This window comes from Lithobates pipiens, unplaced genomic scaffold (genome assembly GCF_037356315.1).
Source record: "Lithobates pipiens isolate NorthernLeopardFrog02 unplaced genomic scaffold, aLitPip1_a1.2 Scaffold_16, whole genome shotgun sequence".
In the NCBI taxonomy this organism is placed as follows: domain Eukaryota; kingdom Metazoa; phylum Chordata; class Amphibia; order Anura; family Ranidae; genus Lithobates; species Lithobates pipiens.
In genome coordinates this window covers 368,090,599-368,107,360 of record NW_027507748.1, presented here as the reverse complement: position 1 = coordinate 368,107,360, position 16,762 = coordinate 368,090,599, and the positions used below count along the sequence as shown (strand labels likewise).

The 16,762-nt window shown below is 48.4% G+C and overlaps 2 protein-coding genes across 4 annotated transcripts; one reads left to right on the top strand and one right to left on the bottom strand.

The window, feature by feature from the left end:
- Positions 1–881: 881 nt before the first annotated feature.
- LOC143982947 (acyl-coenzyme A thioesterase THEM4-like) lies at positions 882–6,509 on the bottom strand. Of its 2 annotated transcripts, none has more exons than XM_077482103.1 (7): positions 6,473–6,509; positions 5,229–5,335; positions 3,418–3,556; positions 3,175–3,328; positions 2,931–3,041; positions 2,592–2,716; positions 882–1,288 (listed from the first exon to the last, which is right to left on the bottom strand). In XM_077482103.1, the coding sequence occupies exons 1-7, from the start codon at positions 6,492–6,494 to the stop codon at positions 1,242–1,244; spliced, it is 705 nt and encodes a 234-aa protein (XP_077338229.1). In that variant the 5' UTR covers positions 6,495–6,509; the 3' UTR covers positions 882–1,241. The 2 variants fall into 2 exon arrangements, with proteins under 2 accessions (XP_077338229.1, XP_077338230.1); XM_077482104.1 differs by having other exon boundaries at positions 6,343–6,490.
- Positions 6,510–8,312: 1,803 nt separating this feature from the next.
- On the top strand, positions 8,313–16,242 carry LOC143982946 (uncharacterized). Of its 2 annotated transcripts, XM_077482102.1 has the most exons (4): positions 8,313–8,757; positions 8,897–9,268; positions 11,849–12,017; positions 15,660–16,242. In XM_077482102.1, exons 2-4 carry the CDS (start codon positions 9,016–9,018, stop codon positions 16,135–16,137), a joined length of 900 nt encoding a protein of 299 aa, XP_077338228.1. In that variant the 5' UTR covers positions 8,313–8,757; positions 8,897–9,015; the 3' UTR covers positions 16,138–16,242. The 2 variants fall into 2 exon arrangements, with proteins under 2 accessions (XP_077338228.1, XP_077338226.1); XM_077482100.1 differs by having other exon boundaries at positions 8,313–9,268.
- The last annotated feature ends 520 nt before the right edge of the window (positions 16,243–16,762 follow it).

The following is a 16,762-nucleotide window of genomic DNA, read 5'->3' as shown; positions in this document are numbered from 1 at the left end:
ATCCTGGGGGCAATTCCTCCTCTCTCCTCATCCAGGATCCTTGTCTCCAGGATGAGGAGAGAGGAGGAATGGCCCCCAGGATGAGGAGAGAGGAGGAATTGTCTCCAGGATGAGGAGAGAGGAGGAATTGTCTCCAGGATGAGGAGAGAGGAGGAATTGTCTCCAGGATGAGGAGAGAGGAGGAATTGTCTCCAGGATGAGGAGAGAGGAGGAATTGTCTCCAGGATGAGGAGAGAGGAGGAATTGTCTCCAGGATGAGGAGAGAGGAGGAATTGTCTCCAGGATGAGGAGAGAGGAGGAATTGTCTCCAGGATGAGGAGAGAGGAGGAATTGTCTCCAGGATGAGGAGAGAGGAGGAATTGTCTCCAGGATGAGGAGAGAGGAGGAATTGTCTCCAGGATGAGGAGAGAGGAGGAATTGTCTCCAGGATGAGGAGAGAGGAGGAATTGTCTCCAGGATGAGGAGAGAGGAGGAATTGTCTCCAGGATGAGGAGAGAGGAGGAATTGTCTCCAGGATGAGGAGAGAGGAGGAATTGTCTCCAGGATGAGGAGAGAGGAGGAATGGTGTCCAGGATGAGGAGAGATGAGGAATGGTGTCCAGGATGAGGAGTAGGAATGGTCCTCAGGGTGAGAAGAGGAGAGGAGGAATGGTCCCCAGCATGAGGAGTAGGAATGGTCCTCAGGGTGAGAAGAGAGGAGGAATGGTTCCCAGCATGAGGAGAGAGGATGAATGGTTCCCTCGAAGAGGCAAAAGGAGTTATGTTCCCCAGGATGAGGAGAGGAGGAACGGTCCCCAGGATGAAGCGAGAGGAGGAACGGTCCCGAGGATGAAGCGAGAGGAGGAACGGTCCCCAGGATGAAGAAGATACAATGAAGGTATTTGCAACACTTGAAATGCTGTGAAAATATTTTCTGTATTTATTCAGTTTAAATAAACGTCACATACAATAATTATGAACGATTATTAATTACATTTGGTTGGGAGGAGTCAAAGAACAGGGCTGTACAAAAACGGGTACATGGTGGGGGCGGGTTTGAGGTCATTGCACCTAGAAAAAAGGGACCGCTACAAAAGATCAATCCAAGAGAGCGGTGAGTACATTATAAAAAAGTTCTCCCAGGAGGGTTTCTATGGTACGGGATCTGCTGCCCTCTAGTGACAGACAGGATACATTACAGTACAAAGTGCAGCTGCCAACCAACAGAATCTGTAACATTTCCTGAGGTCTGAGATGTGCAAATTATAGTCGGGCTTCAGATTCTCCTGACTTCAACATAACGTACAAAGCTGGAGGAGAGAAAAAAAAAAGTGTAAATTGTCAGAACAACAACAAGAGCAACAGAAAAGGCAGAGGAGGGAGGAGGAGGAGGAATGAGAGAGGAGCAGCAACAGAAACAGCAGACAAGAAACCGGAATGGCAGAGAAGGAGGGAGAGAGGAGCAGCAACAGGATCAGCAGACAACAGGGATGGCAGAGGAGGGAGAGAGGAGCAGTGACAGGAACAGCAGACAAAGAAACAGGAGTGGCAGAGGAGCAACGCTAGGAATGGCAGAGAAGGAAAGAGGAGCAGCAACAGGAACGGCAGAGGAGCAGCGACAGGAACAGCAGACAAGAAACAAGAGGAATGGCAGAGGAGCAAAGCCAGGAACGGGAAAGAGGGAGAGAGGAGCAGCACCAGGAATGGCAGAGGAGGGAGAGAGAGGAGCAATGACAGAAACGGCAGAGAAGCAACGTCAGGAACAGCAGACAATGAAGAGGAACAGCAGAGGAGCAACGTCGGGAGCAATGACAGGAGAGACAGAGGCGGAGCAGCAACAGAGGAACGGCAGAGAAGAAGGAGAGGAGCAGCAACAAGGAGGGACAGAGGAGCAATGTCAGGAATGGCAGAGGAGCAGCAACAGGAACAGCAGAGGAGCAACAAAGGAGCAGTGTCAGGACCAGCAGACAAGAAACAAACAAAAAGGAATGGCAGAGGAGCAATGACAGGATTGGCAACGACCGGAACGGCAGACGAGCAGCGACAGGAACAGACAAGAAACAAGAGGAATGGCAGAGGAGCAATGCTAGGAACGGCAGAGAAGGAGGGAGAGAGGAGCAGCAACAGCAGGGACAGAGGAGCAACAACAGAGGAGCAACACCAGGAATGACAGAGGAAGAGAGGAGCAATAACAGAAACGGCAGAGAAGCAACGTCAGGAACAGCAGACAATGAAGAGGAACAGCAGAGGAGCAACGTCGGGAGCAATGACAGGAGAGACAGAGGAGGAGCAGCAACAGAGGAACGGCAGACAAGAAGGAGAGAGGAGCAGCAACAAGAAGGGACAGAGGAGCAATGTCAGGAATGGCAGAGGGGCAGCAACAGGAACAGCAGACAAGAAACAGGAATGGCAGCGGAGCAACGCCAGCACCGGCAGAGGAGCAACAAAGGAGCAGAGTCAGGAACAGCAGACAAGAAACAGGAATGGCAGAGGAGGAGGGACAGAAGAGCAATGACAGGAGCGACAGATCAGAAACCACAGATGAGTGACAGGAGAGACAAGAGAGGAAGGAATGGAGTTACAGAATGAAGATTTCCCAGCAGTAGTCCTCACCGGTGGCCTCGCTGTGAAGCACAGCGCTGTCATGACTGCGGACCTGGCATCTGGTGTAGACTTTCTGACCGTCGACCTTCTCCACTCGGCTGTCTATGAGGACTGTGGATCCCAGAGGAATCGGACTACAGACACAAAGAGAACCTCATTACACCTCTCTGCTATCACAGCTTCAGAACATCAACAACTCCTACCCCCCCCCCCCCCCCCCCGCGAGAGTCTCCCCAATATTATTCTTCCCCTGTCACTACCACATCATCACCGCCGGCCATCGATTGTACAATCTCCTGACAACCATGTAGTGTCAGGTAGGTCCTCTTCTCCCCCCTGGGCGCTTACCTCCGATAGTCGAGGTTCAGGTTGGCGGTCATAGCCGGTCCGATGCTGTTTACAATTCCCGCCCCCACGGTGGAGTCTACGATGGTGGCGATGCAGCCCCCGTGTGTGTACCTAGAAGAAGGCAAGAGGGGACGCGAGAGGTGGAAGGAGAACAAGGAGAGCCCGAGGAACCAAAGGATTCTGGTTAGGGTAGGCTCTGCGAAGAAAAAAAAAAAGAAAAAAAAAAAAAGAAAATAACGCTCACCCTGCGAGGCCCCCCAGATAGGGCCCGGGCTGGAATATGAAGACTGTCCTCTTCTCCGCCTCGTTATAGAACATACAATACTCGAAGCCGATTCCTTCCTGGTCCAGGTTCCTGGTGAAGAAACGAGTTTCCCCGTCGGCCTCCAGGCTCATACCTGTACAGGAGGAGGTCAGAGGTCACCAGAGGAGCTTACACTCTAATGTCATCCCCCACCACAGCCAAACACTATTCTTATTCTTGTACTCGATCTGCTGCCAGCGAACTCCTCGTAGGAGGGAAGTCTCCTCCAGCTCGGGTCTCGGCTCAGCTCCTTGTACAGCCTCTTGGTTTCGGGGTTCCAGGTGGGGTTGGGCACGGCGTAGTCCCGCGGTTGGAGGGCGGCCTGCAGATTTAAAAATAAATAAATAAACAGATGTCAGACCTGTGCCCTTCGCTTTGGCTTTTCTATGATTGGGAGGGTTAAAAAGGAGACATTCTGGGTGGAGTCTTTGGTGGATATTCAGCCTATAGGAAGCAGATGTTTGGGATCACCTCCCACTGACAGCGATCACCGTCCCGCGGTCAGGGTGTGAGCGGCACTAGAGGTGTGTGCAGAACATTCAAATTTCTTACGTTACCAAATTTTGGTTTCAGAATTTTAGTTAAAAATTTTAATTTTGTTTATTCATTTTCTGACGGATTCCACAATTTTTTGAAAAACAATTTGAACTCGTAAAAAACAAAAAAAAAAAAAAAAAAAACAATACAAAACAAAACCCAAAACAAAACACAAACACCACACGATCAATGATTCAAATTCTGTGTGAAGAAATAGCTGGTTGCTAAGGATCGGGCTGGGGGCGCCGTCCGCCACGTCCTTAGCAACCGACGACTCGTTGGCTGTCAGCGGGATTCCCCACTGACAGCTGAAACGTAAAAACAAATGAGTGCTGGCAATAGAAAATCCTGGAAAAAAAAACAAACCCCCCCCCCCCCCCCCAACAACCAACCCTGCATGGGCACCAGCCCCCCCCCCCCTCCCCCGATGGGGAAGAGGAATAAAAAAAAAAAAAAAAAAAAAAAGCATAGGGGTCCGGACCTTTATCCAAGCATGCAACCCAGGAAAGGGGGAAGGGGGGGTGTATGAGCAAGTGCCCCCCCACCCCAAACCATACCAGGTCACCATACCAGGGCCCTGCCCTAAGCACCATGCTGATGGGGACAAGGGCCTCTTTCCAACAACCCTGGCTGGTGGTTGTGGGGGGGGGACCCCAGATCCCGCCCTACCCACCTATGTGAATGAGTATGGTGTACATAGATCAAAAATAGTAAATAAAAAGTCCCCCCCAGGCCCTTATCCGATGCAGACCGGGGGGCAGGCAAGGAAAGGGGGGGGGGGTATTAGCAAAAAAACAAAGGAGTCCCCCCCAGATCCCACACTACCTCCAACTATGTGAATGAGTATGAGGTACGTAGTACCCCTACCCTTTCCACCCCAAAAAATTTAAAAATAAATAAAAACCCCTTTCGAACGCTCCACGCTGTTGAATGTCCGACGGTTCTTACATGGCTAAGGGGTGGCCCCGCCCCTGTGACATCACCAACCAGGTAACGCTGGGCTGTTGATGTCACAAAGGGGGTGGGGTGTTTTACATTTCAGCCAGTAGGGAAGCCCGCTGACAGCTGATGACTCATTGGTTGTTAAGGAGGCGGCGGCGGCGGCCACCCCCCCCCTTTAGCAACCAGCTATTTCTTGACACAGGATTCGAATCGGTTGACCTTTTTGTTTCTCCCCCTCCCCCCAAACGATCCGAATCCAAGTCGTACATAAATAATTTGGAATGGGTGAGAAAACGATGAACGTAAATTAAATTTCAACAAAAATGTGTTACCATTTCATCTCCGAGATTCAGATACATCCGAATGGCTACAAATGTATCCAAATTTATATCCAGAGAGGCATAGTGTCTATGGGGCTCCGTCCGGCAGCAGAGCGCGCACATTAGGTGGCATGCCCCTCCCCCACTGGGGACACTCCAGGCGGTTAACCCCTCCCCCAACCAATCAGTACTCACAGGGAATAGGTGTTCATGCTCTACCCTGGCGGCGGCGGCGGTGGAGGCGTGGCGGCAGACGGCAGCGCCGCCCTGGATGATCCTGGAGATTTCGTACAGCATGGTGCCTGAGAGAGGAGACAGGAAGGAGATGAGACGGGGACACCGACATCAATCTATACATTATCCCCCACACTGGAGGAGTACTACATATCCCAGCATGTGTCCCCCCCCCCCCCCCCACACACACACACACACACACACACACACACACACACACCAGAGCACTACCTATCCCAGCATATCCCCTCCCCCACACCAGAGCACTACATATCCCAGCATGTCCCCACCCCCACACCGGGGAACTACATATCCCAGCATGTCCCCCCACCCCCACACCAGAGCACTACCTATCCCAGCATATCCCCTCCCCCACACCAGAGCACTACATATCCCAGCATGTCCCCACCCCCACACCGGGGAACTACATATCCCAGCATGTCCCCCCACCCCCACACCAGAGCACTACATATCCCAGCATGTCCCCGCCCCCACACCAGAGCACTACATATCGCAGCATGTCCCGTCCCCCACACCAGAGCACTACATATCCCAGCATGTCCCCTCCCCCACACCGGAGCACTACATATCGCAGCATGTCCCGTCCCCCCACACCGGAGCACTACATATCCCAGCATGTCCCCTCCCCCACACCGGAGCACTACATATCCCAGCATGTCCCCTCCCCCACACCAGAGCACTACATATCCCAGCATGTCCCCTCCCCCACACCGGAGCACTACATATCGCAGCATGTCCCGTCCCCCCACACCGGAGCGCTACATATCCCAGCATGTCCCCTCCCCCACACCGGAGCACTACATATCCCAGCATGTCCCCTCCCCCACACCAGAGCACTACATATCCCAGCATGTCCCCCTCCCCCACACCAGAGCACTACATATCGCAGCATGTCCCGTCCCCCCACACCGGAGCACTACATATCCCAGCATGTCCCCTCCCCCACACCGGAGCACTACATATCCCAGCATGCTCTGTGTATCCTTCCTCCACCTAGAACTGAACTACAAAGTCCCAGCAAAGCCCACAAGCTCCAGAACTCAGCCCCCCTCACCTGCTGGGAGTTGTGATTCTTTTGCTGCTTTAGACCAAAACAGCTCCCCTGCCAACCTCCTCTCCAAACCCCTTCCATTCCACCAATGTCCCTTTTATCAGCATCTTCCAGGACTCGTCTCTATTCACACCTGTCCCTGATTCCGGAGACATTTTCCTGAAGCCTCCGCCTGGAGAAAATCTCCGCCCACTTTAGTATGATTTTTCACCACCACTTAATATTCAGAGGCATGTTATTAGGGTGGGCGGGGCTGCTGCTGACGTCCTGAGCATCTGTTCAGCTCCGCCCGCCCACCCGCAAGTCTCCGCCCACTCGAGGCTATAATTTTTCTCCACCGTGAGCATAAATCTACAGCGCATGCGCTGTTAAGGGCAGGGGATTGACACATGTGCAGTAAAGGCCCGCCGTCAGCTGTGCGAATGACGTAGCCTCACCGGAAGTGACGGGGTGAGCGAAAATCACGGGTCGCATGAAATTTTACAACACCGTCCGTGGAGGCCTTGCCAGAATATGCCGACCGCGCTGTAGCCGTCTTTCGGCTATGGCCCGGTCGGCTTGCGGCTAAAGAATTCAGTGGCGTATCCTGCCTATTAATTATTGAGGTTTTATTGTATTTATCAAGCAATTGTTGAATTAGTTGCCTGCAAGCACAGTCAGAGCTTATTTGCAGGTTGAAGATCCGCTTTAAATATTTGCTATTGAGCGCAAGAAATATTTGAAAATCCTGCTGTATAATTTACCAAGGTAGAAATAAGCTACTGATGATTGGCTTGTGGGCAATTACTGGCTTTGGTCATTTTTTTGGGTGGAGTAACTGAGAATTTCATCAATTCTGGGTGAAACAACCGAGAATCACAATTAAATGTTGGACATTCACATGTTTTTGAGGGTGGACTCTCTCTAGACATTAACATTGAGGGATATAGATACGTTGCTGGGTGGTATTAGCACTATAAAGCTGCAGCATATTATCAATTATAAATGTAATTGCTCCTATCTGAGCCCACACATATTTTAGAGTTTTGATATTTCTAGTAATTATCATTAATAGTATTAAAATTCACACAAAAGTATAAAATGCACAGGATGTGATTTTTTTATATTGAGCTCTAAAATACTGGTGGCACAGAAAGAAAGAGGTTTGTGTCTCAAAGCAATCTGCTTACCTCGTTTTTTGTTTTTTTTTTTGAGTGAACTTTATGTAACATGCCAGTTTGATGACATACTTCCAATAACAGTTGAAAATCCGTTTGTCCAGCTTGGTCATGTGACCTGTGACGTCATAGTCAAGCTGATCATATAAATAGAACACTCCCCAGCACACCTGGTATCATTTTAGCTTGAGGCTAGCAGAGAGCAGTTTGGCGTACACAAGCTAAACATTGACTCTTTTACTACAACCTTTAATGACCTTCAAAATGCAGCAATTTTTGCTAATTTTAGGAATTATTATTCTTTTTATTCCCAGCTCAAAAGGTATTGTTAGTGACAATTACTTTACAAATAGCTTACACAGAAAAAGCCTTAATATCATATTTACCTATACATACAAGGCGTTTACTGGCTGAGTGTGGATGGGCACGGATATGCCAGGGATGGATAGAGTGTGGATGGGCCCGGATGAGCCAGGGATGGATGGAGTGTGGATGGGCACGGATGAGCCAGGGATGGATGGAGTGTGGATGGGCCCGGATGAGCCAGGGATGGATGGGTGTTACATGGGTGGGCACAGATCAGCACTGTGGGTACTCCAGAGACAGCCCACAACGATACTGCACCCGTCTCTCCTCAGGACCCGGCGCGTCACAGGACGGGGTAGAGAGCCAATGACAGCGGCCCTTTAGCACGTGATCGCTCCGTCCAATGACGGAGCGATCACTTGTCAACAAACCGGAGCTTGTCCGGTGCAGCTCCTCCCATCTCCTCGCACACTGTACCAATCACTGCGAGGAGAGGGGAGGAGCCGCTCCGGACAAGCTCCGGTTTGTTGACAAGTGATCGCTCCGTCATTGGACGGAGCGATCACGTGCTAAAGGGCCGCTGTCATTGGCCCTCTACCTCGTCTTGTGACTCGCCGGTGTCCTTATGATGATGGGACACCTGGTCCTGAGGACCCGAAGGACACAGACACTACCCTTCTGTGCGATTCTGTGAGGCCGTCCGTGGAGGCCTTGCCAGAATATGCCGACCGCGCTGTAGCCGTCTTTCGGCTATGGCCCGGTCGGCTTGCGGCTAAAGAATTCAGTGGCGTATCCTGCCTATTAATTATTGAGGTTTTATTGTATTTATCAAGCAATTGTTGAATTAGTTGCCTGCAAGCACAGTCAGAGCTTATTTGCAGGTTGAAGATCCGCTTTAAATATTTGCTATTGAGCGCAAGAAATATTTGAAAATCCTGCTGTATAATTTACCAAGGTAGAAATAAGCTACTGATGATTGGCTTGTGGGCAATTACTGGCTTTGGTCCTTTGTAGGTGGAAGAATGTTTTGTTTCTAATGCTCTCCTAATAGTACTAGTTTAATGTGATATAATTATTTTTGTCTCTTTCTACAGCTGTGGAAATCACTTCCATCAGTGATATCCCCGATGAGATCAATATTGAAGCTGGATCGCGACTGCTGATCCCTTGCGGCTTTTCTACGTATTCAGCAACAAACAATCATAGAATCGAGATGGAGTGGGGGATGGTCCCCTTGGAAGGTGGATCGCTCAAATCGTATGTCTACCTTTATCAACCAGAGGCGCCTCAGATCCGGGATAGCAGGGCACAAGTGTTTGCGTCATTTGTCAATCAAGGGAACTGCTCACTTGTCATTGACCCGGTTGGCATACAAGACAATGGATTTTTTCAACTCCGTCTCAGCATAGATGGCAACAACTATCAACCATCTCCAACTTTAATTGTGAAGGTTCTCGAGGATTCAAGTAAGTTATACAGGAAATTTTTATATATATATATATATATATATATATATATATATATATATATATATATATATATATATTTATTATTATTATTTTTTGTGTGTAGTGTTATTAGCCGTACGTAGAAGTGGTAATGACATGATCTACCTGCCTGTCCTCACCTCTGAGCATACATTCCTCCCTGCTCTAGTTCTTATATGGAGCACAGGCCGTGGCTGACATTGTAATGCTATAAAATTAAAGAAAAGGACTTGTAAAAGCATGTGTTTTGTTACATCTGTGCATTGAGTGTAAACAAATACCTATTGATCATCTTAGCAGCACAGAGCTGTACTGTAGCCTGTCCACACTTTGTGTAATCTAAAGGAATCAGATTAGCCAGCCCAGTTCTAGTCTTAGACTATAGATCAATTAGGATACAAAAAGAACGGGGGCATTTTAATAGGTCAGCAAAAAAAAAACGAAACTGGGGAGTAGGGATGAGCTCAGGCGTGTTCGCATGCTCCACGTGCAGAGCCCGCCAGGAAGCCGGCGCAGCGCTACGCTAATCACAGGCAGTGAGACATTGCTCCGATGCGCGGCTGCAGAGATTGGGCAATGTCTTACTGCCTGTGATTAGCGCAGCACTGACTTCCTGGCGGGCTCTGCACGTGGACCATGCAAACAAGCCTGAGCTCATCCTTACTGGGAAGGGCTGAAACCACAAATTCTGTTGTTGACACCCAACAGGAAATTAGGAGTTGCGTCAAATTTTCTGCTGTTCAAGTATTTTTCCTCACTGACCTAACCTTAAAAGAAATGTTTGGCAATCAAGCTCAGTTCTTGGTCTTCAAGCAGAGAGCTCTGTTCTGCCCTCCAGCACCCACTGGAGCACTGGGCTGTGAAGGGAGAGGAAGCGGCTGGCTGAGAGGCTGAGCCAGCTGCTGGTCCAGGCACCTGGATGGATCCCATCATTAACCACTTCAGCCCCGGAAGGAATTACCCCCTTCCTGACCAGAGCACTTTTTGCGATTCGGCACTGCAACACTTTAACTGACATTTTCACATTGCAACGTGGCACCCAAACAAAGTTGGCATCTTTTTTTTCATACAAATGGAGCGTTCTTTTGGTGGTATGTGATCACCCCTGCAGTGTTTATTTTTGCGCCATAAACAAAAAAATGCAACAATTGTGAAAAACGCATTCTTTTTTACTTTTTGCTATAATAAATATCCCCCAAAAATATCTAAAAAAAAAAACAAAAAAAATAGTTTTTTTTCCTCAGTTTAGGCCGATATGTATTCTTTTACATATTTTTGGTTAAAAAAAGTCACAATAAGCGCTTGATTGGTTTGCGCAAAATTTATAGTGTCTACAAAATAGGGGATAGTTTTATGGCATTTTTATTAATTTTTTTTTTTTTACTAGTAATGGTGGCGATCAGCTATTTTATTTAAATTTTTTTCCGTGACTGCGACATTATGGCAGACACATCGGACAATTTTGACACATTTTGGCATTAATACAGCGATCAATGCTTTAAAATTGCATTGATTACTGTAAAAATGTCACTGGTAGTGAAGGGGTTAACCACTAGGGGGCGGGGAAGGGTTAAGTGTGTCCTAGGGGAGTGTTTCTAACTGTCTGGGGGATGGACTTGTGTGACGTGGACACTGATCGCTGCTCCTGATGACAGGGGGCAGATGATCAGTATCCTGTCATTTAGGCAGAACGGGGAGTTGCTGTTAACATCGGCATCTCCGCATTCTTGAGCTCCGTGACACGATCGTGGGTATCCCCGCGGCGATCAAGTCGTTGGGTCCCCCTGCACGGAGCTCACGCCGCCGGCGGAAATTTCACAGTAACGTATGGGTGCGTTACTTTGCCCAGCGGTCGGCAAGTGGTTAAGGTCAAGATCTCTTCAGAGATTGGACCTGCTGAGGGACATCAGCCGACAATGGACTTTAGCCTGCTGTCGGCTGAACGCGGGTCACAGGAGTGCAAAACGAAGTTCACTCCTGTGACTTACAAGAGAAGTAGAGCCAAAAAATCTTTGGCCCTACTTCTCCTTTTTAAGGGGATACAACATGGGGTAGCATTTATATAGCAGAAGCGTACTGCCTTTTTTTTTATTTAGCATTACCTTTACATACACTGGAGGTAGAAGTTTCCTTTTAGTAACTGCCCACCTCCACCTAGTGCACGCTGCTATGTAAAAAAAAAAAGAAGGACCTTGCGCGCGCCCCCCCCCAATGACCCTTACTGTGGCTGGATTGCTGTAATAGCTCACCTATAGGGAAGAATGCGCACTATTAAGGTGGGCTGGCAAGGCTATTTTCACTAGAGAGGCTGTGAGCCTAAGGGCGGGCCCATACATCGAAGATCACTCTGTAGTATGTATGGGCAATTACATTGAGCCTTGGTTCATTGAAATGCACACAGAGTGCCATATTTCACACAACAGGCAGGTACAGGAATAGAAAGATGTGCATACTTGGAATGTTGTAGACTGCAATCTGCAGCTGAAAAAAAAATCTGTTCAAAAAAGGTTTAGCTATTTAATTTGTCTTCTAACCAGATTTATGTTGTGTTCTTTTCAGATCAGAACTATGCTGATCCTAACAGCAGAAGTTTGGACCTTAATGCCGATAATGGCTACTTAGGACATCCAGAAATGGAGGAAATGCCAAAGTACACCTTATACCTGTGTATTGGAGGGGCAATTCTAGTTGTACTATTGGTAGCATCTATGGGAGCAATGCTTTACTAGTAAGTTATTTTATTACTTTCAGTACTTTACCATCTCTGATATTTTGTTAGCAAGGCAGTATTTATTGAAGGGAATGTATATTTTAAAATTAATGTTTACATATTTTTAGAACGCTCCTTTTTTTTTTTTTTCATTTTAGTTTAATAAGAAAATCATGAAATACTACATATTAATATTTAGAGGAGGAATGGGCTGGGAGGCCTGCATGATATGTTGGGCTAGTGACCCTGAGCAGAGCTACTTTATCATTTAAACACCAATCGGAGCAGGATCCACAGTCAGTGACACATGCTGGGCAATATATGCTTACCTTTTTCAGATTTGCGATCACAGTGTCTGGAAGTAGAAAGTCTTCCTGCACCAATATTGGCTTGCAGCTATGAAATGCCAAGGACCAAATTTTGAGCACCATATAGGAATCTGATGTTGGTTTATTCAGCCCCTTGAAATCTGTCCCTATCACAAAAAAAAGTTAGTTTGTTTGCCCCCCAGGCTGAAGGTTCCCAGTCATCCTCTGTTAAAACTAATCATCATGTATGGCTTTTATTGAATAGTTAAGTTGGTTCAGTTTTAACCAATTCAAGTATTCATATTCCATCCCGATCGGACAGCTATGGAAGCAGTGAATCACTAAAGTAGTTGCTGCTACTACAATGGTTGCCATAGTTTTCCATGTACTGCCAAGAAACTGCTCGTCGGCATAGTGAACACAGGGCATTGCTTGCTTGGCACAGGCACCAATCACAGAACACCTTGTATTTATTTTTTATTTTTCAATGAATTCAAGGATTTCTCTTATTGGAAAGGTAGAGTAGTAGCCCAGTCCTCCTCTAAATATTAGAGATGTCCCAGTAGCATTATTCAAGATCACACCTAATGGATTATAGCAATACCTTTTATATTACTTTATCCTCTGCCATGGGAGCATCAGCTATGCAAGCAAAACAAGTCAGGTGTTCTATTGACAGACCCTGAGGGGGAGTTTTACCAAAACTGGTGCACACAGGATCTGGTGCAGCTGTACATAGTAAACAATCAGCTTGTAGGTTCACAGGCGGGTTTTGAAACCTATATTTCTCAAGTCATCTTCCAGGATGGCACACCTGAGAGATGAATGGTCTCACCTGACAGGAAACACAATCAACAACAAAGTTTAAAAGTCCACGCCCCTCCCTCCGACCCTCAGTTATTGATTGTGTTTCGTACAGGTCACAGCGAAACCACTTTTTTTTGTTTTATTAAGGGGGAAAGGTCCAGGTGATAGGCAGGGGTGACTGAGGGGTCCGTCTGGGCTTAGTCCCTTCTGGGGGGGGGGGGGTTCTTTCCAGATTCACTACTATACTGGGAAGCCTCAGGGGAGTGGGTCCAAAGAAGCAGTTTGTAGATATCTCCCCGAGACTGTTTAATGGGAAAGGTGAGGTGTTCCCTGACACAGTGCCCCCAAAGGATCATGTCCTACCTGACGGTGGTGGATGGTAGAGAGGGGTCACGCAGATAGTCCCCACATTCTGGGGGAAAAAGCTCTGGCACCAGGCTGGGTGTGTATGGCTTCCAGAAGGGGAGCTGTGAGCTCCGGATTGACGCTGGAAGTGAGCGGCGTCCACGGACCCCATCGCGCATGACCGGAAGTTGCCGCGCGCCTTGATGAGCTCTTTTTCGGCGATTTCAGCTTCTCCAAAATGGCGCAGAGAAGACACCGTACAAGCAGAGACCCAGCGCACATGGACAGTGCATGGGAAGCAGGCAGTGGGTGTGAGTAGAGCGGCGGCAGGACAGGAGGGGCCAGATGTCCAGGACCCCCTTGGAGCCACTCAAGCGACAGTCCTGCTGGGTAGACTGGAGATGATGGAGAAGGCGGGCGGACTGGAACAGGCAGCTGCTGAGGTCACTGCAGGGGGGAAAGGGAGGTTACCAGACAGATCTACGCAAAGGTCTGGAAGGTCTTCTCCAGGTGGCTTCGGTCAAAGGAGGGAGCCCTCCAACGGTTGCAACTGTTCTAGATTTCCTTCAGGATGGAGGGGACCAGGGGTTAGCGGTTAGCAACCTTAGGGTACAGGTTGCGGCCCTGTCGGTATTTTTTTGACAGAAGGCTGGCTCGAGACCCCCTTGTTAAACGATTTTTGTTGGGCAGGTAGAGGTTAGCCCCGGTAATGACAATTAGGTTCCCACCGTGGGATTTATCCCTGGTATTGGATGCCCTGACGAAAGGGCCTTTTGAGCCGGGGGCTCAAGTTTCCTTTAAATTTCTTTCATTTAAGATAGCCTTCCTTCTGGCCATTACCACAGCCAGAAGGATTGGCGACCTACAAGCTCTGACCATTAAAGAGCCGTTTTTGCTAATCCTGGAGGATAGGGTAATCCTCAGACAGGATCCGTTATAGTTACCAAAAGTGTCTTCTGGGTTTCATAGATCACAGGAGATTATCCTTCTGTCCTTCTGCCAGACTCCTAGAAATGAGACGGAAGAAAGGTTCCACCTCTTAGATGTTAGGTGCTGTCTCCTAGCCTATCTAGAAAGGGTGAGATCAAACCATTTGCTGATCAACTTTGCAGGCCAAAGAAAGGGTTTGCAGACTTCAAAACCAACAATAGCTAGGTGAATCAAACAGACCATAGCAATAGCTTATAGGCTTGCGGGTAAACCAGTACCAGCCCACCTTAAAGCACACTCAACTAGATCTCTGGCGACCTCCTGGACAGAGAGGGCAGGCGCTTTGATCAGATCTGCAAGGCAGCAACATGGATGAGCCATAAGACGTTTCTGAGGCAGAGTGGAGCTGTTGTCCCCTCAGGACTTGGCGTTTGGCAGGAAGGTCCTACAGGCATTTGTCCCACCCTAAGGTAGGCCTGTACTTCTTGCTCATCGTCTCAGGTGCGCCGTCCTGGAAGATGACTTGAGAAAAGTACTAATTACACTTACCGGTAACGGGTTTTCTGGAAATCTTCCAGGACGGCAGGCCTACTTCCCTACCCTTAAATGTTGGTGATACTTTCATTCTTCACAGAATGTTCCCTCTGACACTGGTGTGGGCCTATACTTTGTCATAACTGAGGGTCGGAGGGAGGGGCGGGAACTTTTAAACTTTGTTGTTGATTGCGCTTCCTGTCAGGTGAGACCAGTCATCTCTCAGGTGTGCCGTCCTGGAAGATTTCCCAGAAAACTCATTACTGGTAAGTGTAACTGGTACTTTTCAGTCTGACTTCAGGAGCGATTTCAGAGACCTCTGTGTGGGTTCCTGCACAGATGTCTATTAAACTTGCCCCGAAAGTTGCTAAAAGTAGTGCAGCAAAAACTTTTGGGAATTGGTGCAGCGCCGCAAATTTGGTGTTGCACCGACTTGGGCAGTGCTGTTGCCGGCAATAGGCAGCGATTTGACATATCACATCACATATCAAAATGGCCCCCTGTGAACGTGGGCTTATTGTCAAAGCCTAGTTGAACAAAAGCAAAAGTTAGAAGCTGATTGGTTACTATGTTCAGCTGCCGCAGATTTATTAAATCTCCCAGTAAATGCCTTTTAGGCACAAACTCCCTTGCTGGCTTCTCTCAAAGAAGCACAAAACTGGTTACAAAATATTTTTCCTGCAGTAGCACTTTTGCTAACGGATTGTACTTTATTTTTATTTTTTTTTCTTTATAGTGAGCTACGCGTTCGCAAGAAAAAAGTGGATGGATTAAAGTTGGCAGAAGAAGGAAATGCAGGCCCAAATTCTACAGATTCCGAGATACATCAAGATACATCAAGTGGACATGCCAACCCTCCGTCAGCTGACAAGGACAGCCATGTAACTGCAGGGTCTAAACTATATGACATGTGTCAGATCAATGAGAATTCTGCACCAGGTGTCTATAACACCATACCTCCTGAAATGATGTCTGAAGGCCTGCCACTTAACTTCAATGTTCAAGTGACATACACATGTACTTGCGTTCCTTCAAAGATGGAGCCTTCCATATCATCTTTTAATATCTGTGTCCCACCAGAAGTGGCCTTGTCACAATCAGGAGTAAATCTTTATATGCCAGCAACAAAGGGACACCATGCATGTACATGTGTGCCAGCACTAATGTGTTCCATTAGCCTGCTTCTTCCTGTTGCTTCTTCCGCCTCATCTTAGGCTGTCTACAGAACGCCAGGTCCTGGATGGGCAATATCTCCCCATTATTTGAGTTATGGTCCCTTTAATGGGACAGTAACGTGGGGGGAGCCAAGTACTGTATTGGGGGGGGGGGGGGATGTGTGTGTGTGTGTGTGAGGACAATAGTGTGGGAGGGGCTTGAGTATTGTAATAGGGGGAGCTGAGGACAGTAATGGGGGTGGGGGGGAGGTTGAGTACTGTAATGGGGGGGGGGGGGGGTGCTGAGTACTTTAGAGAGGGGGCTGAGAACAATAATGTGGGGGAGCTGAATGAATACTGTATTGGGAATGAGGACAATAATGTGAAGAAGCTGGGTGTTATAAATGGGGGGGGGGGGGGGGCTGAGGACAGTACTGTGGGGAGTGGACTGAGGACTGTAATGTGGGGGGGGGGGAAGAGAGAGACTGAGGACAGTATTGGGGGGGGGGGGTGGTCTGAGCACAGTACTGTGGGGAGTGGACTGAGGACTGTAATGTGGGGGGGGGGGGAAGAGAGAGACTGAGGACAGTATTGGGGGGGGGGGGGGTCTGAGCACAGTACTGTGGGGAGTGGACTGAGGGCAGTACTGTTGGAGGGGATTCATGTCAAAAGGTTATTCAAACAC